The following is a 26,932-nucleotide window of genomic DNA, read 5'->3' as shown; positions in this document are numbered from 1 at the left end:
TTCTCCCATTGGATGGAACCTTCTTCCTTAGACTTGGGTGACCTGACCTTACTCTGGGCTTCCATTTTGATGGCACCTAGCCCCCATTTTCTAGTTTCTCGTCTGTCTTCCTGTTAGACCATACTCTCTAGAAGATGAAGAAATGTATATTGAGTTCTCACAACCAAAGTGCTTAACGACCAAGCAGGTGCTCAGAAAAGGGCTGTTTACTAAATAATTCTTACAACCCAGTGTTGGGAGAGATTGAAAGTCAGAAACACCAGAGCCTTGGGACTCTGCTCCTGAGATGTGGTGGTGACCCTTGGCTTGGTTTTCTTGTGTTCTGGCATGGAGTTATCCTGGGAGCAGTTATAACTAGGTGTTTATGTGATCTGGGGAGGTGGGAGAAAAGGTTGATCCAGCTCCTTAACCATCCTTTTTCAACATAGGTTCTCTTTTCTGTTAAAAAAGCAGAGCTACAGAGGTACTTGGCTGGCTCAGTCAGTAGAACGTATGACTCTTAACCTTGGGGTTGGGGGTTTTGAGCTCCATGTTGGGTATAGAGATTACTTAAAATCTTAAAGCAAACAAAGCTGAGCATGATGCATTAAAAATGAGGTATGTTAAACTATCTCCTCCCCCATCTGAACCAACAGAAATATTTCAGTGAATAAGGGAAAGTATGATAACTGGAAATGACATATTTTGGTGGGGGAAGTTGGGAAAGGATACAGAATGAGCAGGAAGAGAAGGAAGGTCTCCCACCAACATTAATGAAGGCTTTTATTAGCTACATGAATACTTTGCAATGTCAAATAAAAAGAAGAATATATCATCCCAGTCTTCCCGATCTCAACAAATACAAACTTTATCCTTCCAGCTGCTCTGGGCAAAAAGCTTAGCAGTCATCCTTGCTTCCCCCCTTTTCTCCCAAACATCCAATCTTTCACAAATCCAATCTGCTCTACTTAATAACACAATCCACGTCAATGTTCAGAGTAGCATCATTCACAACAGCTAAAAGGTGGAAATATCAATAAACAAGTGGAAACATTTAATAGATAAATCTATAGACTACATGCAATGGGATATCAGCCTAAAAAAAAATCTGGACGCATGCTACAACAGATGAATCCTGCTAAATGAAACAAGCTAAACGAAGTAAGCCAGACACAAAAGGACACACAGTCTATGATTCCATGTATCTGTGGTGCCTAGGATAGGCAAATTCAGAGACCAAAAGTAGAACAGTGGTTGCGGGGGGGGGGGGGGGGTTTGGGGGAGGAAGGAACGGGGAGTAATGAATGCATATGGAGTTTCGGTTTGGGATGATGGAAAAGTTCTGGACATGAGTGGTGGTGAAGGTTGCAGCACACTGAATGTATTTATAATGTCACCGAAATGTCGACTTAAAAGTGTTTAAAATGATCAATGGTAAATTATGTACATATGTGTTTATCAAATAAAACATGTTTAAAAAATTACAAGTGTTCCAAGAACAAAAATCCTCTTGCCCCGCAAACCCAGACTCTACCCACTTCACAGCCTTTCCACCCTGGTCTAACTTCCCACCATGTCTTCTCATCTCTGCTCAAGGTCACCTTTCTTTCTTTCTTTCTTTTTTTTTTTTTTATTAAAGATTTTATTTATTTATTTGACAGACAGAGACCACAAGTAGGCAGAGAGGCAGGCAGAGAGAGAGGAGGAAGCAGGCTCCCCACTGAGCAGAGAGCCCGATGAGGGGCTCGATCCCAGGACCCTGGGATCATGACCTGAGCCGAAGGCAGAGGCTTTAACCCACTAACCCACCTGAGCAACCCACTGAGCCACAGGCGCCCCTCAAGATCACCTTTCCAGGGATGCCTTCCATGACCATGCCACTTAAAGTAGCACCCCGCTCCCACATTAGTTCTTTCTATGCTCTTCCCTATGCAACAGCTCTTACTACCATGGCCCTTACTACCATCTGGTGGGCCACAGAACAGATTTAGACTTTTGTCCCCCTCCTTCCCTTCCTTCTTCCCTGGAAAATATAAGCACCTGTGGCCAGCAGTTTTCTCTTTTGTTCACTGCTATATCCCCAGCAACTAGAATAGTTCTTTGACACATAATTATTGAAAGAATAAATAATTTAATCCAAGTTAAGGGTACAAATGGAGGGTTAAAAAAAAGACTGGACTAGTATGTTAACAGTGATTACCTCTGGATAGTGGGGTAGTGCTACTTCTCTCCTTTTCCCTCTATTTTCCAAAGTGTACTTAATGACTCTAAGCTACTCCCATAAATCAGAATTATGAATTTCACTTTATAAAGCAGAAATATCATCAATTTTCACTGATATGAGAAACACTCAAGATAGTTATAATAAAGCCACTATTTTCAACCAGACCCTCACCTCTCTTTCCACATTTAGGACTATCTTCCTAGGCTCAGTTACATTCATGAAGAGAAGATGTATTTTCTTTTTCTTTTTCCCCAAATGGTTCTCTAATTGGGAAGAACGGACGATTCAATAGTGATTGTCCCCTTCAGGAACATGGTATATGTTTATTTATTCAACTTTTTTTTTTTTAAATTTCTCTCATTTGTCTCATTTTCTAGCTTTCTTCTCACTACCCCTATATGTAACTGGCTAAAGTCTCTCTTGTTGCTGTGAATGGGACCTTACATTTTCTTTGTGTAGAAGGGCTTATTTTTGAAGATTGAGGGCTTTTCCAAGGTAAAACTTTTCCAAGTTTTGGAAAAAAAAAATCCAAACATGTATTATATATAGCTTATATATCCCATTATGAGCTTTTTTTGGATTTGGTCAGTAGGGTGTCAGACCCAAGAGTGTAATTGTTCTTTCTGGCCACAGTACCTTTGAAATATCTTGGGAGAGCAAACCTGCCTATGCGGGGATCCTCATATCCCATGACCTCCCACTTCTTTTTTTAAAGCCATTCACCAAGTTATGAGCTCACATAACACCTCTTGCTGCCTCCTCTGTCTCTGTCTGTAAGCCTTCCGGTGTCCCCTGGAAGCATCTTCTTCATGAAATCATTTTCATTAAAAAAAAAAAAAAAATCAATGCTCAACTTCAGGTTTTTAGGTACCGTTTCTTTTCATACAAATTTTCTGGGTCTTTCCTTCAGTGACTACCCATTTTGGGTAGTCTAGGTCAAAACTTCCCTCTGATAAAACCCAATGACAGAGGAATGCACATGCCAAGTTCTACATTCTGGTGTTTATCCCTGAGAAAGGTCTCTGATGTCTTATTTTCACTGAAAAAAACTCTCACGATTTTTCGACTCTATCATATATTCATGTCAAAATTGAAAATGTTTTTCATCCCTGACTAGTTTATTATTAGCATTGATTTATCATGTCCTCTGACCCAAATTTTTATTCTATGGTCTCAGGTACTTTCTATAATACTATGTATTCCTTAATGAAAAGTGATCCATCATGGCTTAAAGTAATGATGTTAATGACATTAGAGTAGATTTCTGTGACCTGGGCTTTTCTTAACTTTTCAGTTCTAGCTCCAAACTTTCCCTTCCATGGCCACCCCAAACTCCTTCTTTGCTTGGGCTGTTTTCTACTTGGAGAATCCTTCCTGCACTTGCTTTCTTGGACAGCATGAGGAATGGCAGTACCAAGGAACTATCTAAACTCTAGCCTGGGGTTTGAGGGTCCTGTCCTCTGCTAGCCCCTGGGCATCCTGATCACAATAATTAGCATCCTTCATTATAATTACCTTTGATCTGTTTTTTTTTTTTTTTTTTTTTATCCACAAGACACAACCTCCTCAGGACGACTCTCTATTTTTCACCTTATGAACCACTGACATTCAGGATAGGTCTTGATACCTAGGCACTCTGTAAATCTTGGTTGTAGTGAGCTGCCTGGGCTGTTCTATAGGATGAATTATTAGTTTCCCCATAAAAACAGACAGGGCAGAACACCCAGAAAATAACTAAGAAAAAGAGTGTTTCAAATAAACTCCAGCAATGTTTGCAATTATTCCCAGAAGCTCTTGATTACTCAAAGACAAAGAAAAACCTTGGCTTTGCCTACTCCAAATAAACAAACAAAAATTGTAGAAAAGATGCAAATTGTTCCAAAGCCTAGAAAAAAATAGGCAAATGGGATAGCAGCACCTAGTTTTTATGTGCTTTTTGCCCCCCATGGACGTTTCTGGATGGTGGTGATGGGCGGAAGCAGGAGTGATCACTTTGAGTGATCACTTTGAGGGACTCAGAACCGATATTCAATCTAGCTGTCCATGCCAGGAGAAGCCTTTGTACCTCCACCCTCTGGCAGAGGGAGGAATGAGAAAAGACAAGATTAAGAAAAATATTCAGAGGAAAGGGACAAAGAGTGAGTTAGCTGGGACCAGAAGCGGTGAGTTAACTTTTTTTTAAAAAGAAAGTTAAATTTTACTATGTACCAATATATACTGAGAACTGAACATGCAAAATCATCTTTTCTAAAAGGGAGCCCAGAGCACCAGGATATGTGTGGCTCTGAAACTCTATTTTTGAGGGATCTAGTTCCCAGAATAGTGAAACTAATTAAGAACAGAACTTGTTTTATTTTAATCTTCCTTATTGTGCTTTTTAAAAAAATTAAAAGTAGAAAAATGGGGGCAGAATTAGTAACCAGATACTCTTTTTATTATAAGAAATATAATTTAAAAATGTTACCATGTTCTTGGGCAAGTTGTATAAGTTGGGGAACACCATCTCAGTGCTTAACCTGTTTACCTCTTCTATCATTCCTGCAGGTTTTTTTTTTTTTAGAATTTTGTGAATGCTCTTTATGTCAAAAACCATCTCAGAAAGCAGCAATTGTTGGATTACTAGTAATTCAATCTCTGAGACATGCTGACCTATATCTCAGAGTGTAGAAAGTTACTTTTAAAATTTTGAAATTTATTTTCCAGCTTTACTGAGATACAATTGACACATAACATTATGTAGTGTAAGGTATACATGTTGATTTGATATGTTTACAAACTGTAAAATGAGTACCACAGAGCATCAGTTAATGCCTCCATCCTGTCACATAATAAACATCTCTTTTAGGGAGTCATTTTTAAAAAACTCAAAAAATCAAAAAGCACTTTGCTATAAGAAAGACCTATAAAGGCTGTTAAATGGCTTATGTTGAAAAATGACTTTCATGGCAAAAACTTCTAGCTGTTCCCCACTATATTCCTCCTCCCCTTCTTAGATGCAAACGCTTGATTTTTGGCTGGACACTTTGCTAGCTCAGACTATATTCCTCCGTCTGTCTTGCTGCAGCTGTATGTGGCCATATTACTAGCTCTTGGCCAATGAGATCTAAGTGGAAATGTGGTGGGCCATGTCTAGGAGACAGCATCAAAGAGAAAGGGTTAACCTTTCTTCCTCCTTTTCTTATTGGCTGGAATGTTGGTAAAATGGCTAGTGTGGAAGCAGCCACTTTGGATTATGAGGTCAGCAGAGCAGCAAAGAGCAAGAACCTGGTTCTTGAGGACTGTGTAGGTGCCACACCAGCCTTTGACTGTCTGCCACCACCAATGTCTTTTACATGAGAGAGAAACAAATTGCTATCATTTCATCCACAATTATTTGATATTTTTTTTTTTAAGGATCAGAAAATATGCCAAAAAATCACTTGGTTCAGATGATATGTGCTGGAGAGCCTAAGTGATAACATGAAACAAAGCAGCTTTGGACCACTCACGGACAATATCTTTATCTTAGTCTAACAGGGAATGCAAGAATTGTGTTCAATTATGAGCTTTACTGAAGCAGTGACATCTGCGGTTTCCTTTATGAGCCTTTCTGAGGGAATCCCTGGCACGTAACTCAGAAACAAGTTGCGCTGGTCTTCTGAGCAAGAATGCCGAGCTTGTGGAGATGATCTGCCCTCTGCCCATCTCATTGACTACCCATAGCACTTTCTCCCACCCTCTCTGCTCCAGGATTCCTGCCTCGGAGCACAGGCACCTGCTGGTCTCTCAGCCCTGAAATGCATCATTTTGAGTCTTAGCTTAATCGTTCCTTCTTCAAAAAGACCTTCCTGGGGGCACCTGGGTGGCTCAGTGGGTTAAAGCCTCTGCCTTCAGCTCAGGTCATGGTCCTAGTGTCCTGGGATTGAGCCCCACATCGGGCTCTGTGCTCTGCAGGGAGCCTGCTTCCACCTCTCTCTATCTGTCTGCTTCTCTGCCTACTTGTGATCTCTGTCTGTCAAATAAATAAATAAAATCTTTAAAAAAAAAGACCTTCCTGGAGTAGCCATTCTTGTCCTGCCACATAGCATAGCGCCCTCTTTTCTTCCTATCACTTTGTGAGATGACTGTTAGTCTTTCATCCTTGGGTCATCTGTTACCTGATTTAGTGATTGTTTCTCCATCCCGTTCCCTGGTCCCCTCACCCCACCTGCTGATGGGGATCTGGCCTCATGAACCCATTACTTAGATACGGTGTCCGGCACCCATTAAGCAGTCAACACATGTTTATGGAATGAATGAATACAAGAATGAATGGACTCCAGAGAAAAGGCAAAGCTCTGTTCTAACAGCAGCCTCTGTTCAATTTCCTAGGGTTTGCCCACGGTCGTGGCATTTTGGGTCCACCATATCATCTCTTGTGTTTATGACACCAACATCCCATCATTAGCAATGAGATCCTTAGGGGCAAGAACAGATTCCATTCCTCTGCATCCTCCATTGCCCAACACAGAGCCTGGCCTACACCAGGCACTCAGTATGTTTGCTCTGTGTTGTCATTAAAGATACCTCGTCGACAGAAAGTCAGCTGTCACGATGACTCTAAAGACAGCTCTAACTTTAAAAATGTCCTGATATGGGGTACCTGGGTGGCTCAGTGGGTTAAAGCCTCTGCCTGCGGCTCAGGTCATGGTCTCAGGGTCCTGGGATCGAGCCCCGCATTGGGCTCTCTGCTCGGCAGGGAGCCTGCCTCCTCTCTCTCTCTCTCTCTCTCTCTGCCTGTGTCTCTGCCTAATTGTCAAATAAATAAATAAAATCTTAAAAAAAAATAAAAAAATAAGATGTCCTGATTTGTTATTACAGTTGTCTATCCACACCTTTCTCTGCTTCATAGTGTTTTTTTTTTTTTTTAAAGATTTTTATCTATTTGAGAGAGAAAGAGCAGGAGCAGTGGGGAGTAGCAGGCAGAGGGGAGAGGGAGCAGTAGGGCCCCCCAACCCCGAGTAGGGAGCCCGACGTGGGGCTTGATCCCAGGACCCTGGAATCATGACCTGAGCTGAAGGCAGAGGCTTAACCGACTGAGCCACCCAGGTGCCCCTGTTTCTTAGTCTTTCCACACAGCTTCTCTTTACTTGGGCTTGGAAGCGGCTATGCTGCCAGCTGCCTTCAGCACTGTGGAAGTCTGGCCTGTCTCATTTACTGCAGGGGCACGAGGCCGGGTGACCAACAGTGTGTTTTGCTGGATGGGTTCCCAACTGCTGGCTCACTGAGGAACATGTGACAGACTTCAGGGTCCTTGTTCCCCCCAGGCTACTCGGCTAAGCACAGTCATCTTGGATGAGACTCTACTATATCATAACAATGCCCCAACCCATCGGCAAGGGCTGGTCTTGTGACCAACAAACGAGCACATGCCATCTAGGTAATTAAAAGCTGATAGATGAATAAAGACTATTTTAACCAGGAAACTCCTCATACATAAAGTAATTTATCATCTTGGCCCAGTGGCCAATGGCACAATTTAGGAAAATCGTATCACTAATGTAGTTTATTAATACCTTTCCTACAGGGGTGACACCAAAGAGTTCAACACAGATTTTTATTGTTTTTCAGAGGGACTTTACAAACCTCAATCAAGAGATCTGAAATTCTGTAAAACACATGCTTGTTCCTTAACTTCAATTTCCTCCGGTAGTTTTATAGATCCCTTAGGCCAGGGAGAGCAGGACCAGATGGTGCTTGGGAGTGCTTTACGCTGCATGTCTGCAAAGCCACGATAAATTTAAAAGTTTTGCCGATACTAAGCTTCTGGTATTCATCGTGATATGAAATGATCCCTGATGTATGTAGTTTGCTTTTAAGTTTTTAATCTGGCACACTCATCATAGTGGCTACACTATTTTCTTCTGGAAATTAAAACCAAACTAAACCAAACCATACCAACCCCAGTAACATCATCTAGACAAGTCGGAAAAGCAGGCTAGCATATGTTTATGTAACATAGCACTTCTCCCCAGGGTCTACCTTACCCCATAAATTGTTGCACTGGTGTGAAAAAATACAAGTCAGGTCTGAAAAAAAAAAAAAAAAAAGTCCTTCTCTTAAATCACAACCATATTTGTGAGAGGAAGACAGCGACATATTTAAAGTCGCAGCCAAGCCTGTTGCACTATTTCCTTTTGCTTTTTCCTCTCCTCTGTAATTTCTTACTGTTGCATGTTCTACCTTTGTATAATCCACTGTTCCCCCACCTTGATGTCAGCATTCCCTCGTAACAGATAATTATGTCCATAATTCCAGTTCCTGGGATACTTGTTAATCATTAGCATCAAATCACTATTCTGGACCGAGATGCAGAATTACTCTAATGGAAACAAAGTGCAAAAGCTATAGGAAGGAATGTTCCCAAATGGCGACACCCTGCCCACCAACTGAGAGCCACCCAGTCGCTGTAGCTGGAGTCAGCCAAGACGGCATTCAACTTTGAGATATTTGGGGAACCATTTTTGGAACTTCGTGCATGTAGAATGTGCTGAAGGCAGGGGAAAAGAATCGATCTGATGGTGTGAAAAGAACCCCCGATCTGTGGGAAGAGCTAGTATAGCTCTTGAGGACGGCTGATGATAGACATAATACATACAACGGGCTTAGTCTACCAACCGGATGCACCTACTTCGATGGTTGCCACTTGCATGAAAAAGGCATCTCACGTCCTTAAGGCTGATGAGGCTGGGAGGAAACGCCTCCATGGAGAGGGATGAGACAAGGGAGAGAAACACAGAGGGCACAGAGGACACAGAGGACAGTGTGTAAGGAGATTGAAGGCAGACGCTGCATTCCAGGCTCAGCGCATTCAGAAGCCATGTGAACTTGCAAACCGTGTGTAACAACTCTGTGTCCGTGAAATGTACAATTCCCCGTGTTGCCGTGAATACCCATAGTGAAGGCAAGGAATGTGCTGTGCTGGCGACCGGCCTCTAGAAAACGAGGCCCTATTACTATCGGAGTGGAAACTGGGCATTCTCCGATGATAATGGGATGATTGGGTTTTCGATTTCACAAGCATCTTTTTTAATATGATGGGTATTGGTTATCTTAATACTGTGGTCAAGAAGAGGCAAGTGGCCAGGATATGAAGTGAGATGGCATTTCTATTCATGGGTTAGGGAGTTAGGTACGTGTGGAAAAGGGAGAATTAAAAATCTGCGTGCTTTTGAAAAGAGATGGGAACATGTCCGCACCTGGCTAACTTAGGGAAACTGATCAGGGCTGTGGGTATCCGGGGAATAGCAGCTAAATCAGGGACATCAATGGAGTGCAGGGAAGATGGCTGCAGGAAAGAAAGAAAAAAAAAAATAAGAATTTCCCATCTGAGGGTAAAAAAGAGCCAGGGCCCAAAGAGAAGGTATTTAGATCCTTAGGATGTTAGAGGAAACCAGGAAACCAGTGGATTTGAAAAGAAGACCTGGGATGAATTCTCTGGGCTACTTGCTATCACTTTGCCTACCGCAAAGGTTTATTATTACATGGATTTAAATAAAACAAGGAACACCGGAAATCACACACAGTGCCTGCAGCACATGCTGTGTGCCCAGTAAATGTCGGTTCCCTTCCCGTCCCCTCTCAGCGTTGCAAGGATTCTCTTTGAACGCGTTGAGAGAAATAGCTCTGTCTTCAGACGGGGCTGCAAAGATGAACTAAGAATGTAAATCAGACAGGACTAGACAATCCTGATCTATGTGTGAACACGAGTCCAGCTGAATATAGAAGCATGAGACCTATAACTGTACGTTGCCTAATTTGCGTACGGCACCCTGACAGCCCGTGAACTAAAACAAAATAGCCTGTGCCCTTGCGACAATTCAGATGTTCCTCTGGAGGGAGCAGGGTGAAGAGGAGGGCACAGGGATCTGAATCTTTAGGTGCTGGAAGGCAGCCTTGGAGGTGTAGATGACAGATTCTGCCAAAGTGTCCCCGCCGGCCACCGGGCACAGAAAGAGGCGGTTAAATGAGCTCAGCCTCCTGTTCTGCTGCTAGACATCACGACCCATTGGCTCTCCAGATGTTTGGAAGATGCTCTTTTTGAGCCAAAATCAGCCCCTGTGTCTTCTCTGTGTCTCTGTTTTCTCATCCGTCAACTGGTTATAACAGGTTTGCCGTGAGGAGCCAGCGACCTGAGGACAAGCACATCCTGACGAAGTTCATGGATGACATGATGGGGTCTGCCTTGCTTTCTTTTCCTCTCATTCCTCCCATCCAGGTGGCCGGCAAATCCCATCTGCTTGACCTTTAAAGGGGATTTGAAACCTGACCACTTCCACCAGTGCCATCTGCCTGGCCCACACCAACATCTTCTCTCACCTGGGTTACTGGGATAAACTTCCTAAATGGTTTACAACACAGCAGCCCTGGTCCTGCCCTGAAAACCCAAGTCAGATCCTAATACCTCCCTCTATAGTCCCTCCAGTGGCTCCTGATCTGACCAGAAATAAAAGCCACAAGGCTATGTGGGGAGCATGACTGAAAGCGTGGCTCTTGGTCCCCCTTGCTTGCTATATTTTTTCTTCATATACTTCTATCCACCTATAGATTTCATGTCATTGTTTTGTCTTCTTCCACTAAAAAAAGGAGGCTGAGAAGTACATGACTTTTTGTCTATTTTATTCACTAATGAATCCACAGTGTCTAGAACAGTGTCTGACACTTTGAAGAACATCAACAAATTACTGGTAAAGTGTTGACTGAAGGAATGCGTACTCTGTCCTGTTGATGCCACACAGTATAGCGCCCTCCAAAATACCACTTGAACCAGGATGGGGGAGCTGGGCTGCTGTTTTCAGTCTTACTCCATCTCTCATAATTCTGTACTATCCTGCAGGGCCTTATGAAGCTTTTAGGCAACCAAGACACACATACATATTTAATTAATTGTTTTGTTTTAGGAAGAATTACTGTCACATTAGTACAGGAAAGAACTGGAGTCCTAGGGTACAGTGTGGGGATCAGACACCGAGGCTGTGTGGTGGTTGTGACAGAAAGTTACCACACACTACCTCACAAATCCCGTGGAGGAACCTTAAGTCCTGGGGGCTGCCCCGGGCCATGTTTCATTATGTGGATTACATTAAACACATCAGATTGAGGAAGGCTAAGATTTATACTGAGCCCGATATTATTTGTAGTAATATATTACTATATGTATGTATATGTAACATGCAGTAATATATGTAATATATAATAGTACTTTGCTATGAACATTAACAGATGCATAAGTAAATTTTTTCCAGGATGGCTGGCCAATTTTATACATACACACACACAGATATTGGTAAATAAATGAATTTTTCATATATTTGCATGTTTATATATATGCATGTATGTATGTATCTGGCTGTATTCTTTTTATAAAAAAGATTTCAGAGAAGAAGAGAGAGAGAGAACGAGCAGGAAGAGGGGCCAACAGGGAGGGACAAGCAGACTTGCACTGTGTGTGGAGCACGATGCGGAGCTTGATCCCAGGACCCTGAGATGATGACCTAAGCCGACATCAAGAGGCAGCTGCTCGACCTACTGAGCCGCTCAGGCACCCCTGTTTCTGGCTATACTCTTGACTGCAAGATAGAATTTTAAGCTTAGAAAAATGTAAACCTAAGGGTACTTCCTTCTTTCTGAAAATAACTGGATTATAGTAGAACTAGTGACTCTCTACATGTAGTAAGAATGTCCAACATTGAGTATTGCTACAAATATTTCTTGGGATCCATTGCTCCAGGCCCAGGAAACAGCAAATGTGGACTCTCTATCCCGGAGAATCTGAGTGGCATACTTGTTAAACCCTGTCTTGGGAGTTGTTGAGAGGCTCATTTGCCCACATACACATATATCGAAATGCTTTGTAAGCACTAAGTACTACATAAATTTAAAGTATTTTCTTTTTTGAATAAATTCAACCAACTTACATTTTGGACAAACCAGTCAAGCCTATAGGTAAATTAATCCATTCTTCATATTTTCAGTGGAGCCCCAGCTATTTAAACATTATATTCAAAGCATCAGGAGTAATAAAATAACAAGAAAAAGAACCCCTGTTAGCACTTCCCACTGTATATGAAGTGAACAGAAACGTGATCGAGTACTGACATTCATTTCACTTCGAATTAAACACAGCATCACCGCAAGTCCCAAGAGATGATATTAAGTTTTGTGTTTGGGTAATACCAGGAATTCTACAGGCAAGGCTAGAATTATATTTGGTTGGCAAGAAGCCAATCAAACTTCACACTTGTTTTAGAAGTAGGTGGTCAAAAACTCTGTTCTTGTCATCAAAAGCTGTTGTCTTCAGTTGCTTAAACTATCTGAATCTCGACATCTCTCGGGTCCCTGATCTTGAAGATAAAGCATTAAGAAATGAGATAAAATGAGGTCTCGTGAAAATGACATTAAGTTGAAATTAACCTGAGGGAAAAGCAGGTCCAATCAGACAGAGCCAATCAAATGGACACAAAGAATAGAACCGATTTTCCAAGTGGCATCTTCAGACATATACGGTCTTGGATTTTATTTCTTCAGGGAAAAAGGGCTCAAACCAAGGTAGGGAGGAGGTGCATTCATAGCTTTCTCTCTGTTTTCCTCAAAATACATGCTGTAAACCTGCTAGAGTTCACAGTACATGTTTCAAAAGCGGCCTTCACTTTTGGTGGAAGGAAATACTTGTTCCTTGATATGTCTGGTTTCGCTGTAATAGTATATAATGCCTCTCTCTAATAAATTTAACCACAAAATTTTTTTCTTAAAGTGTGTCTGCATTCTGCTAATTTATAAAAAGCAGGATGCTGTCAGATAAAATTTCATGAAAATGATCTATAAACCAGACTGTCAAAAGTGAAAGGTACTCAGGCGGTACTTAGGGGCAACAAATCCATGGAAACCACTGGAAAGCTTTCCTGAGGCTGCAGGACAACAGTGTAGGAACGGAGCTCACATTTCCTTGATTTGCAAGTTACTGTGAGGTCACAGGAAATCCTGAAATGTTTTCCACATTTTCTTTTATACATTTTATGTCAAATTTCCTACAATTGAAATCATAAACCTTCCTACTGCTGGAATCTCTTCTGAAGGAAAGGAGATCTTGTGACACTCCCCCATGAACACCTAATAACTCAATTCCTACCCGTGTAACAAGAAACTGACAGACAGGATTGAAAATGGACTGTGATAAGGCCGCACCGTCAGATGCCCTAACTCGTTCAAAATGAAAACCAAACTGGTATCATTTAAGAAGACTCTCAGAAAGTACATTTAATCCAGCAACAGTAGACTTTTCTTTAGAATAAGAGATAACGGAAGAAATGATAGACTGTCCCAAAGACTTAAGCTTGCCATTTCCCCAGATTGCTTCTCCAAAATGTATCTGTGGATTTACAGTCTAATTTTAAAATGGCATCTTCTGGGTAGAGATTCTTAACATGATTCAAGCCCCCGATGACCATATTTTATGGTTCTAGCTATGCTTATGAAAGGATAAGTCAGATTTAAGTAAAATGTCCAAGTGTAAAATAGTCCCTCAAGATTTATCACTTGCAACCGTGGAGTTTAAGAATAGCTTTTAAATGATCAAATACTATTTTGACATAAATCCAAGCTGAACAATTAGGGCTCACTAATGAATACCAATTTTCCAGATTTGTCTGTCATGAGTGACGGGGACACCTTACCTCTCCTGACATATCGGGAGCCATCGGAACGGCAGGCCACAGAGACGAGTAGATGCCAAAAAACACCACCCAGAGTGCGATGCTGCCCCAAATCGCTATGTGGCTGAACTGTGAAGGAAGGGAAAGTGAGACACGAGACTTTCAGGGAGACTGAGTGTACACGCACACAGCTGCTGCAAATGCCCTTATTACTTTTTTACGACAACATAAAATATTCTTTCTAGGAATTTCTGAATAATGATGCATGTGTATTTTAACAGGATGTTTCATCGGTGCTAATGCTAGTGTCTTCCCCAACAGCTAGGATGTTTGCCGGACTGGCATTTCCAACTCTTCCCTCTCTACCTCCTTTGGGGGCCTCTCTCCTCTGAGTCTCCTCTTTTTTTTTTTTTAATCTGCTACCATCTTTAACCTCCTTTATTTCTGCTTTGCGCAGTCTCACCTGAAGAGGCTAGATACCACCTGTGAGAACGCCACCTGGATGTCGGGACTGTCCGATCCACGTTTCGTGGGCCCATCTTTCCCCTGCGCATCAAACTTTCATTTCCTTTTGTTTCCTTGATCTCTCTTCCCGGATGTGAGTCTACTTCAGAACTAATGTTCTAAAATGGAACTTGTTTTATCCTGACTGGATATTTAGAAACGTCCGAGGACAAATCTTTCGCTCATATCGCAGGTTTTTCGAAATCATTTTCCAATGGGTTTTCTGTGGAATGTGTCTTGTGACATGCTCTACTAAGTAAGGTTCTTAGTCAAGTTTTGGAAGCCTCTCTCCCTCCTGGGATAGTCACAATAATATATTAAAGGTTCTGAAAATCTTGTGGTCCATAAACTCATGTGAGTTTTTTTTTTTTTTTTTTACTTGCTGTTTCCAAACTGGACACACTAGAATTCCTGGTTCTTCCCCCTCCACCCAAGACCCCTCACAATGAACAATCCACGGAACAAGGGTACAGGGATACATAAAGGAAGAATGAAGAATGACAATGTTCGTGATAACACGTAAGTAAGTGAGACATGCCTCGGTTGTGGTTGGAGATGCTCTTACCCATGTCCAATATGACGTCTCCAATCCGGCTTTCAGACACACAGTTATCACCACAAACTAAAACAGAACGGAAAATGTTATGTTATTTCATAAATGTGTTAATTCAAATGGCTAAAAGGGAGGTTTATAAAGACCAGGCGTTACACAGTGAATGAGACTATGGGACTGGTCGATGACTCAGCTTGCTTTGTATGTCCATCTTGCAACGACACAGGTGAATGAGCCGGGTGCCTGCCCATGATGGCCGTGACCGGTCAGAAGGGCCCAGAGCAGCATCCTACCATCGCTCTCCTCCCCTGCACACCTTCCCAGTCCATCCACAAGGCTTCTGTGGATTCATTTCTGAAGGATGAGTGCACGTCTGCAGTAACTTGGATTTTCAAGCTTGCTTCAATTGTCTATCATCTGTAATACTTAAAGCCCCTACTTTCCAAATGTTAAGGATAAATCCTAAAAGTAGTATAGCTGGATATTTAGAAACCTAAACACTTACTCTGTAACTTGACTTACCTAACAACCCTACAGATCATGATATAAAAGCCTGTTAATACCCTCCAGGATGTACACACCCATTACCGTTGCTGACGCTGCTGCTAATTTGGAAGTAAGGGCACTAGGTTTAATGAACGGCCCTGGGTTTTCCAGAGGGTAGGGCCACAGTTAACTGGACTTGCCCTGGAGTCAGACTGTTCGCGGTCAAGGCTCCACCATTTATTAGGTGTTTTGGTTAAGGAACAAAGTGAGTGACTTGATATCTGTGTCTCAGCTTCTTCATCTGTAATCTGGGCCTGGTAATGATCCCCTGCCTCAGAGGGCAGGGAGTATAAAACACAAGAACAGTGCATAGCACTGTAATCTGTTAGTAGCTATTTATAATTAAAAATAAAATTTCAAATACTGTTAGTAGTCAACGGAATTCTAGCCACTTCCGGTAGTTGGCAGTGGTGAGAAGCAGGCCTAGCACGGCTGGGCGATAGGCGCTTGCGTGCCTTGTTCTAGTTCAGGTTTGCAAAGAGCATTAGGGCCTTCCCCATGGGATCAGAGAATCAGGCTCAGGGATGGCATTTGGGCTTTCTCAGCAAGATCTCTAAAGGCAATTTAGGATTAATTCTGTAGAAGTTAAACTCTTGTGAGAATGTAAGTACTCATTAACAAGCTAAAAAGAAGTTCAAAACTAAGAGATACAGTGTGACATAAAATTAATAAAATTAATTTGACATAAAATTAATACTCCTGAGACCAGAGTATTTTAACGTGTCCTAAGAGACATCACTGCTCTATACTTCGATTAATTTCTAAACTGACTCTATCTAGTACTTATTTCTGTTTTACACTCACGTTGCAGACCAAGTCACCAGCCCTCCAAACATATTTTTCCTTTCTGCTACTACTTCCGTGGGTTGAGTCAAAGGAAAGGAGAACCCCTAGAAAATAACTTGATCCCTCTGTTATTTAATGGCCTCAATGTCCCATCATTCAGTAATTTAAACACTTGATATTTAAATACCATATTATGGTTTTTCTCCCAACTAAGTCAGCCATGCTGACAGCCGCTTATTATCTGGAGCAGCTCCCCAATCTCCCTCGGGGGGCACAGAGAGGGACACAGAATCAGAGGAAGGAACCCTGGCCTGAGGATTCAGTGTTGAAGGTTGTAGTAAGCTTATCAGACACCAACTACGTGACCTCGGGCCTTAGCATCCAAGTAGTGCCTTTTTTCTAAGGGAAAAGTGGTCTTAAGACATTTTTTGGCCCTTTATGGCAGGAACGGGCTTGCACTCATGTGTGTGTCCTCTGTAAGTGTTTGGATAGTGACATAACACAGTGGTTTCCACGCCTTCTGTGGATGGAATGTCCCCAAAGAGTAAATGTCTCCCATTTTAGTTATTGTGAGACTCTAGAATCATTACTGGTTAAACATCCAAGAACAGTATGATAATATTTGCCATAAATTCAGGAAAGCCAAAAAAAAATTAGTATTAGCAATTAAATTAGCAATTAAATTAATTAGCAATTAAAAAAAAGTATTAGCAAGGGCAGTAAAATAAAAATGAAGAAAAAGACAAGGAAGAGAGAAAGGGGAAATGGGGGGGTGCTAAGAGGAAGGAGGGAATGCTAAAAATAATAGCAACAAAAGTCCTATCAAGTCAGTGAGTCTAAGTGACTTATTAATAACCTAATATAATCTCTTAATAGTCAAAACATTTTATTTCATTTTTAAAGGGCAGTGCAAACAACCCTATGTTCAGAAATGCACATGGTTAAATTTGACAATAAAATGAACACAAATGAAAGGATTGATTTTATATACAAACTAGGCAAATGCTCTGTACTCACCGTGTAAACAAAGTTTCCCAACAGCAGATAATCAGAGGTCTTCCCATTTCCAAATACATTACCTGCATGACAAGAAGAGAGGCTCATTAGAAATGGAAACCAAGGGGCGCCTGGGTGGCTCAGTGGGTTAAAACCTCTGCCTTTGGCTCGGGTCATGATCCCTGGGTCCTGGGATCGAGCCCCGCATTGGGCTCTCTGCTCAGCATGGAGCCTGCTTCCTCCTCTCTCTCTCTGCCTGCCTCTCTGCCTACTTGTGATCTCTGTCAAATAAATAAATAAAATCTTAAAAAAAAAAAAAAAAAGAAATGGAAACCAAAGAGATCCTTTCAGAATTCTTTCAGAGATAAATCAACTTATAATCGTTGAACAAAAGAAGGAGAACCAAGTGTCACACCATGGAATCAAACGAGGCTAATTAAAGAAAAAATTATAAGAAGTCTCACAAAGTTGCTATAAATGTGGGTCACAAATTAAAAACAATTTCCAATAACCAACATGAAGGAGGAAACCTGACTTGTTAACAATTCTTAGGATCCATGAGTGAGAACAAAATAAACAAAACCAATTGTTCAAGTAAAGCCTAATTCTATGGGTATTTGAGAAAGGAGGAAACATCCCGAACTTTAATAAAGAACTTTGCTAACAATATAGATGAGGGTCTCTGGGAGACTTCTTACTTTCTCTCAATGAAGTTGTTGGCATCAGACCAAAAGGGATTCATAAATGCAAATCACAGAAGACTGAAGGGCACCAATATGGTTCCAGGCATATGGCTCATAGAAAGTTTGGCTGAATTAAGGCACATATTTTGAAGTATTTTGTTATCCAGCAATGACTAAGAACTGTGGGTTTACATGAAGGGTGTGGTAGCTAACAAAAAATCATGATTACTGATAAAAAGATAAAAAATTAAAAATAACTGAATAATGAAATCTTTGGCACCACGGAAAAATTTAAAACCCATGGCATATGCAGTACAATATCTTATGCAAATATTCAACAATTCAACAATATTTATTCAAAATCTCATATGTAAGGACAAACTATGTTAGAATAAAGTATGGGACGAGACAGGCAGAGGGGTGCCGGTATGAAGAGAAGGAACAGTCCATTAAGTTTGGGAGACACAGACCAGGCTTGGTTCTGTGACTAGTTGTGTCATGTTGGTTTATAACCAATCTCCAAGGGAACTCAGTTTCTTCACTTAAAAGATGGAGTGTAACTACCTACGCCCTGGAGGGGTTTTGATATTAAAATGAGACTTCCCATGGGAGACGCCAAGCACAGTGTTCCAGTGCTGACACGGGTGCACACGTTGCAGACACTCCAGTATGTGACCTTACCCCACTCTAGAGTTTTTGGTTTGAAGAAGGGCTGGTAAGCAGTAATCTAGGAGACTCCTCTGTAGTGGTATTCCCCGATTAAGGATACAGGATTTGATGTGCTATGTCTTTTTTTTTTTTTTTTTTTAAGATTTTATTTATTTGAGAGAGTGAGTGAGAAGGGGACGAGGGGCAGAGGGGGAAGGAGAGGAAGAAGGAAAGAATCCCAAGCAGAGTCAGTACAGAGCCCGACATGGGACTTGGTCCCACGACCCTGAGATCATGACCTGAGCTGAAACCAAGAGTCAGATGCTCAACGGACTGAGTCTCAGCTGCGCCTAGAGGTACTGTATCTTCTGAATACACTGTTTATAAACTCGTGTCTGCCATGACTCTGCAAACTTCTATACAACCAAACTAACATACTCAGAAATCTACGAAATAACTGAAGGTATCTCATGATCACGTCCTGACTTCCATGCTTTTACGCTGGTCCTTTAGCCAGTGTATAAAGGTTATCAAAAATAATCACATTTGGGTCCAGGGAAGCCTTCTGGTCATGACTGGTTCAACATGAAGAAGTCAAAGATTCATTTCAAGGTCACGTAGAGAAAGAAACAAAAGAGCCTACTGTAGGGAATGTCAGAGTCAGCATTTGCATGACTCAGGTAAACCATTCATTCTCATACTTTCTGGTCTCTAGCCTCCTTTACACTTATGAAATTATTGATGATCTCCAAAAACTTCTGTTTATGTGGTTTATATCTATCGATATTTACCAAGCTATAAAATAAGGCAGAATATTAAAAAATATATACTGATTTATCTAAATAGTAAAAAACTCCATCCATAGAATATAAACGGATTTTATAAGTAGTATTTGCCCCAACAAAAAAGGTTAGTGAGGAAATTGGCCTTGTTTTCTATTTTTTTTTTTTTTTTTTTGTCAGAGAGAGAGGGAGAGAGAGCGAGTGCAGGCAGACAGAATGGCAGGCAGAGGCAGAGGGAGAAGCAGGCTCCCTGCTGAGCAAGGAGCCCGATGCGGGACTCGATCCCAGGACGCTGGGATCATGACCTGAGCCGAAGGCAGCTGCTTAACCAACTGAGCCACCCAGGCGTCCCCTTGTTTTCTATTTTTATAATCTCTTTAATGTCTTGCTCAAGAGAAGGAAGCTGGATTCTGATATGCTGGTTGAGATATAGAAGGAAAATTCAACTTCACAGAGAGATGGAGTTATAACAGAGGAGTGTTTTAATAATCTTTTCTCCCGAGTGTGGCTACTTTGAAACTACATCAAAAGTCGACAAGTAGTTTCTTAGAGGTTCGTTACAGTGTGGAGCCTGAAATTGTACCATGAAGTTACAGTACTCTATTACACTGAAACCAATGGCTCCCCCTGATGCTTTGGGTGGGCCTTCAAGTCATGCAGGATTCTTTCTTTCTTTCTTTCTTTTTTTAAAGATTTTATTTAGTTATTTATTTGTCAGAGAGAGGGAAAGAGCACAAGCAGGCAGAGTGGTAGGCAGAGGCAGAGATAGAAGCAGGCTCCTTGCCGAGGAGCGGAACTCAATGCCAGGATCCTGGGATCATGACCTGAGCCTAAGGCAGTGAGTGGCTTAACCAACTGAGCCAACCTGGCAACCCTTAGGCAGGATTCTGTAACCTCATGACAGCAGTTGGTGCAGGTCACAACTCAAATGGTCCACAGGGCATCCTGCCTGGTACGACTCTCACTGGCGTTCAGAAAGGCTTTCTGTTCATTTCCCCTTGTGTAACACAGAATATTCATGAGATATGCACCAGGTTTCAAGATGGAACAGAAGTCTTAGTTTGACAGCTTCTTCGAGGACATTCTTAAGTGACACTGACTTTTGTTGTTGCTTCTTTAATTGGGTGCATGGCAGGGAAGACTATCATGTCCACGAAGGTATTGGAACCACTATTTGTGCCAAGGCACCAGCAATTTTACCCACCCTTGCTTTTGTATCAGCCACAAGACAAAAAAATAATGTCTGGATAGTACTATGCAAATTTTGAAATTTTGACCTCAGGTACCCTAAGAAGGTCATCATGGATATTTCTGAAGGTGACTACAGGCCATACTTTGGGAACCACTGAAGCGAGTGAATTAATGCATGTTTAGCTGTACTTTATATACTCATACATTTCTTGTGTACCCCCCCAAAAAAAGCCAAAAAAAAGTGTAAGCAAAAAAAAAAAAAAAATGCAAAACCTCTACTTATTTAAAAATTAAAAACAAGGCAAAGAAAACCCAATAAACCCCTCAACATTAGAATGTTAGAATGTAATTTATCCCACACCCCATACATGTCTTAAGAAGAGAGACCACGTGTGCTCTGGACTGGGCTGGATTTGGGTTCTACAGGCGGCACATTTCATAAACTGCCCCCGGCTGAAGGTGGCGAACTTGGGCAGTTTCCCAGACAAAAGCAAAGAGAGCCCCAGGATCCGCTCTCCAGGAGCTGGAGTCACTTGGGAATTCCTTTCAAACCCTGTCACCGTCATGGTGTTTTACGCGCTATTTGGCTGGAAAGACTTTTGATATTGAATTTCTTTTTTCCAGTTTAGAATGTTGAAACACAGCAAGCAATGGACATGCCTCGTCTTTCATACCTATATTGATTTTGCAATCTGAAAATAAACCTTACCTAGAGAAATTGTCTAAGGTCCCATATTATACCCTAGAGTTCAATATCCCATGGCTTCGAAGAGCGGAAACCATCTAAATGTCCCTCAACAGAGGAATGGATAATGAAAATGTGGAAAACCCATACGAGGGAGTATCACTCATCCGTAAGAAGGAGTGAGGTACTGATTCATGCTGCAGCAACATGGATGAACCAAGGCCACATATGACATGATTCCATTCTTATGAAACATCCAGAAGAGGCAAATTCACAGACAACAATTACTGGTTTCCAGGGACTTGGGGTGAGGAGTGATGGGGAGTAACTGCTAATGGGTGTGGGGCTTCTTTATGGAGTAATGGAAATGTTCTGGCATTGGATCGTGGTGAATTGGTACAATTCTCTGAATATACTAAAAAACCCACTGAATTATATAATTTTAAAAGGGTGAATTTAACCGCATGTGAATTATAGCTCCAAAAAAAAAAAAAAATCCATTGTGGTTCTCTTGGTCTATTGAAGTCAACAGGCTGTGTTTTAATTGGATTTTTCTTACTACTCATTTCCATGGCTTAGAACATGAGAAGTATTTAGTGTACCAGGAGAGAAATTATTAAGGAAATGAGATGAAAATCTCTGATTCGGACATGAAGGGCCCGCCCTCCCTGTAACACTCACCCCACGCAGGCCCCATGACCCCATTAACTCAGTGACGGGTTCCCAAGCGCTAATGACTAGCTAGGCTCTGTTCTAAGTCCTGCAAATACAATGCTGAACTACACTGTTCTCTGCTCTTCAGGAGCTTTGATACTGACGGGGAGAGAGAATAAAAACTGAGCAAATGCATCACACCCTGATAGGTAAAGATATCGTAAAGAAGATGAAGGATAATGAGGGGAAGACATGGGAGCAGAGGAGGGCCGTGAAGGTGGCTCTCTGGGAGCACAAGCCTCAGGGGTTGAGGGGGAGAGCTGGTGGGACTCCCTGGAGGAGGAGGAGGAAGGAAGATGTGTAGGCAAGTAGCAGGCTGGAGCACCGAGGGGACAGAGGGTTGGGGGCTGGAGTGGGATGGGACATGGCACAGGTGGCAGGATTAACCACGGTGAGGGCTGTGCATTTCTTTCTAAACTTGACAGCGAGAGGCACCCGGTCTGATTTACATTTTGCAAAGACCACCTTGCAGAATAGACTGTAGGTCGGCAAGAAGGGACAGACAGCACACTCCTCTGTGGGCCGTCGTTAACTCACAGCCAGGGGAGGTAAGGGCCGGGACTTCTAAAGGACACAAAGATCCTCCGGCAGGGCATGTGCCCTGTGTTTAATTCCTGTAGTTTGGGAGCAGAGGCATGGAGCAGCCGGCTGCCTTCCTCAGGATTTCAGGGGAAGGTCGGCTCAGGTGACCCAGCATCCCAGGAAATCTCTTTTGTTGAGTGGCTACTAGATCATTTTTATGGGCATAGGAAATTCACCGTGCTTCCCTCTCTCAAGACTAACAGAGTAAAATCACTCCCTCAAAACAAGCAGAGGGAAAGCTTGCTCTCCAAGATGAACCTAAAAACATATTAAAAAACCTCCTTCAAAATATCGGCTCACGCGTACTTGAAAACACAAGCATTTCTGATCAGGTTCAGTATAAAGAGTTTGGTGCAAGCCTCATACGTGTGATAAATGGACCACATAAAATATTAGCACTATTGTCTTCAAACTATACATCAGCGGAGGGGGGGAAAAGGAGTCCTAAAATTTAACTCTCTGCAAGTTTGGAAAACATGAGAAGTGGGGAAGAAAGGCTTTGCATATATTAAATCACTTTGCTCCCAAAGGAATAATAAAAATCTTTAGAGTGTGTACAGCTTTTGGATGCATGTATTTTAGGTTAAGGAAAACAGCATAAAATGAAACTGCTATAATTTTTAACCTATATTGACAATGAGTTATTTTTCTAAAAACGTAAAAAGTCATCTCTTAGCATTCATATCCTTTCTACTTACCATACTGAAGGGCTTTTAGTGGAAACCAGAACAGAATAACTGAGTGGAAGAGGCCATTTAAACAATGAACCCAGAAAACCTGAGGGAAAACAAAAATCCATGAGAACCATTTGCGATAAACTAGCTCCGTGAACTCTGACCTTTCTTTTTATCTGTGAGCTAGATTCACAAAACGTGTTTCTGTCGGGCCACCACTGTGAATTAATAGAACTGACAGACACTTTCTGCCTCTTAGACCTTCATGGGTCATTTATTTATTTTTATGTTTCTCAAAATGTTTTTTCAGCTTCACTGAATTTTTTTTTTTTTTTTTTTTTTTTTTTTGCTTTTTAAAGACCAAATATTAAAAGTTTAAATTTCTACCTGGAAAAGAAAATAACAGTTAAAAGAAATGTAGGTAGGTGCTGCAATTCTTTAGGTGGGACTATTTTCATAATTCTCGAAGAATAGACTTTTGAAAAGACTGTAATTTAGTGAAACCCTTACTTTCTGTTTCCCATGTGCAGTAAAAGTGTACACTTTTTCAATGGTAAGAATCTAATGCATTCTTTCTCTCTCTCTCCCCCCCCACCTCTCTCCACACACACACACGTATTACATACCAAAAATAACAGGTATACCATTTAAGTCATATAATTTCTTAAAGTAACGTTGCTATCACTGAATGAATTTACAAAAGGCTTCCACAATTTTAAACGCCAATCAACATGGGACTTCCTACAATTATAACATCACTGAATAGTTATTCCGTTTCTGTATCTATTGTATTTTAAAAGCAAGGGCGCATGTATTGCTGGTCTTTTCTTTGTAGCAGGGATGTGAAAGATTAAGTTATCGAAAACCTGTTTAGGATTTGAAGAGCTGTGGCTTTGTCATTTAAAAGTGCTTCTCGCAAGCAAAACTTATGCTAAATAAAATTGGCATGTATTAATAGTCTGAAGCTGTTCCAACAACAGAAATTAAGTTGCCTGCCTCCCAAAATTTTCCACCGTGATCTCAATCTCCTTTGTTGGTTGGCCGAGCCACACTGGATTGTATGATCTAATTTACGCTCCAATACGTTACACATTTGAACTTGTGTTACTCATTAACCTTTGTCTCTTCTCCTCACTATGTCATTACCACAAGTTTTTATTTGACAGAAAGCACAGGTGGGTGCAAGAAAAATTAGTTCTACTTTTCCATTTTCTTGACCGATACTTATTGTCACATGCTAATCCTTTAACCCCTGTCAGGACCTCAGAACCTCCGACCCTTTTTACCATAACAAACGTAATCATCATCATTCAAGGCAACAATACTTCTACACTGGGGACCCACGGCAACTGCTGTGTAGACAACTATGCATTTTGTCGCCATTTGTCCCTGAATTTTAAAACACTTAGAAGGGATTTAATCGAAGATTTTTCACTGAAATCATTAGAAAATCCACATGGTTATGAAAAAATGGTTGGCAACTTATGTATAAATATTCAAAGGATAGAGAAGTTGCATAATCCTTTTGGGCTGATCTGATGACTTTTCAAAACACATGGGCTCCGCAGATAATGAAATACTTTGTAAACAATAAAAGAACAGCAAAGGACACAAGGAATGCTGCTTACACAGCAAAACAACAGGCTGCCTTTTCCTTGGCCCCAAGACTGTCCAAGCTGCCATGTGCAAAGGGTATGAAAAGATGTGACTTTCCAGGAATGGCTCTGGATAATCCTGCGAGGATCAATTTATGTTTATAAGCAAGACTACCATGGCCAAGTCTGTGGCTGGGAAGTTAATTCTTGAGAGAGCATTGTGGAGCCCGAGCTATGGTAGACTGGATACTTGTGGCTTTGATACAACTGTCCAGGTCAGTGAGAATTACTGTGAGTATGCCAGTAGGCCTGGAACTTTCTCAGCTCTCAAATCACCTTTTCAGGAAAACAAGAGCTCACAGTCCATTGTATCTGTCTGGACTGTGTCTCACGATCCCTTGAAAATACCAAACACAGATAACAAAAAACATTACAGCAAAGTGGTGCAATTTAATACAAACTAGACGTCATAAATAAGTGTCAAAACATCCCCAAATAAAACCTTAAAAAATAAAAGATAATATGCACAGATATTGCATATTGTAACTACTAATTGTTTTAAGAGACCATTAAAAATAGTTTTCAGAACGAATGGTCTAAGATATTTCTCAGGGTTTTTTTTTATTATTATTTTTTTAATTAACCAAGTTCAGTTATTTAAAACAATGCTGACAAGTTGCGTGTGCACCCCTGGGCACGCATGCACGGTGAGGTCAGGAAGACGTCGTCTCAGAAGACGAATAACATCAAGGCTATCAACCAGGCGCTGTCATTTACAGCTTTGAGGAGCTGAAGCACCTGTCTGCTTTATTATCTTGGTACACTGAGAAAAAACATCAGCTGAGAGCTTTGAAAATTAATACACATTAAAAATATCCTACTGTCCTAAATTTGAAGCACTGATTACATCTGATGATTAGTAACATGTTAATAAAAATGCACTCTATGAGATGGGAAAAGTTCGGGGAAGGTGTACTCTGTTGCTTTTATTATAGTTTCAAAATGTCATTTGTTTTGACTGTAATAAAATTAACCATTTTTCTCCTTCTGAACAGAAACCTGAATTACTAAAAAGTGCCCGTGGAAAGACTTCAGAATCTAAACTTGGAGGAAAATGAGATGTTTTTGTTGTTGGGGGTGAATAAATACCAGGGACCCTGAGGCATGACAAATAGTCCACAGTGTGTTATGTAGGATACAAACTCAGAATGTGCTTTTAGATAAAATGTTAGATATTTTATCTTGTATTTAAAATCTGATGGGTTGGAAATACTGAGTGTTATGACTAAATGAGTTACAGACCAGAGAGTATAATGCAATCTAATATTCTAATGAGGTCAAAATGATTTCACAAAACAAAAAATTAATGAAGAAGGAGATGCCCTCCCACCCCACTCCACCCCCACCACTTTATACATGTAAAGACAGAGCTTGTCAGTCCCGCAAGACTGACTCCTGCGAGGAGTGAGCCTTTCCCCACAATACTGCAAAGATAGAAAGTCCGAGGGCCAAAAGGACACTCATGTCTGTCTTTTGGCCCCAATTTACTGCTGCCTGGCAAACCCTAGTGAACTGTGGTTATGCATTAATTTTTATAAGAAAACAAACAAATAAAAACCCTTCTGAGTCCCCATTGGACGGAACCTTCGGCCAGTATGACTTGCCACGGTCAGAGCCCTGGAATTTGTTTCCTCGGCTTTGGAAGACCAGATGCCCCATGGAATTAAAACAGTGAAGCGAGTCCCACTGCCCGCCACAGACATGCCGGGCCAGCGTGTCCTACCTTGGTGTTGAAGTCCAGGGCATTCTGAGACGTTTTGTATAATTCAGGATACTTCAACATATTCTCTTTTCTGCATGATCTCTCAAATATTCCGAGAGTTAAGGGAGGCATTGCTGTAAACATCTGAAGGGCACACAATGGTCATTATTCCAAGCAGCCTAATGTAGGCAGAACCTTTATCTCCAAGTGTTTAATAAAACAGGAAGAATCAAATGTCTGAAACTCACCACATTATAAAGACCGATACACCATCTCTCGAAGAGGATCTGCCCAGAAAAGCCATTAACAAAGGCAAACCAGATCTAGGAAGAAAACAACCCCAAGGTTGTTAGGACACC

The 26,932-nt window shown here is 41.4% G+C and overlaps 1 protein-coding gene across 3 annotated transcripts in view; it reads right to left on the bottom strand.

The window, feature by feature from the left end:
* Window positions 1-26,932, bottom strand: part of LOC111149090 (ATPase phospholipid transporting 8A1) — a 233,220-nt gene that overhangs the window by 16,236 nt on the left and 190,052 nt on the right. For all 3 annotated transcript variants that reach the window (XM_022506004.1, XM_022506005.1, XM_022506006.1), the window contains 6 exons: window positions 26,822-26,896; window positions 26,595-26,717; window positions 23,241-23,319; window positions 17,279-17,340; window positions 14,942-14,998; window positions 13,894-14,001 (listed from right to left, as the gene is read on the bottom strand). In XM_022506004.1, the coding sequence (XP_022361712.1) occupies window positions 13,894-14,001; window positions 14,942-14,998; window positions 17,279-17,340; window positions 23,241-23,319; window positions 26,595-26,717; window positions 26,822-26,896 (504 nt within the window). The remainder of the gene's footprint in view (window positions 1-13,893; window positions 14,002-14,941; window positions 14,999-17,278; window positions 17,341-23,240; window positions 23,320-26,594; window positions 26,718-26,821; window positions 26,897-26,932) is intronic.

Source organism: Enhydra lutris, unplaced genomic scaffold (genome assembly GCF_002288905.1).
Source record: "Enhydra lutris kenyoni isolate GAN:26980312 unplaced genomic scaffold, ASM228890v2 scaffoldscaffold21, whole genome shotgun sequence".
Classification (NCBI taxonomy): Eukaryota; Metazoa; Chordata; class Mammalia; order Carnivora; family Mustelidae; genus Enhydra; species Enhydra lutris.
Note: the sequence above shows the minus strand (reverse complement) of the source record. Positions and strands in the feature narration are given on the sequence as shown.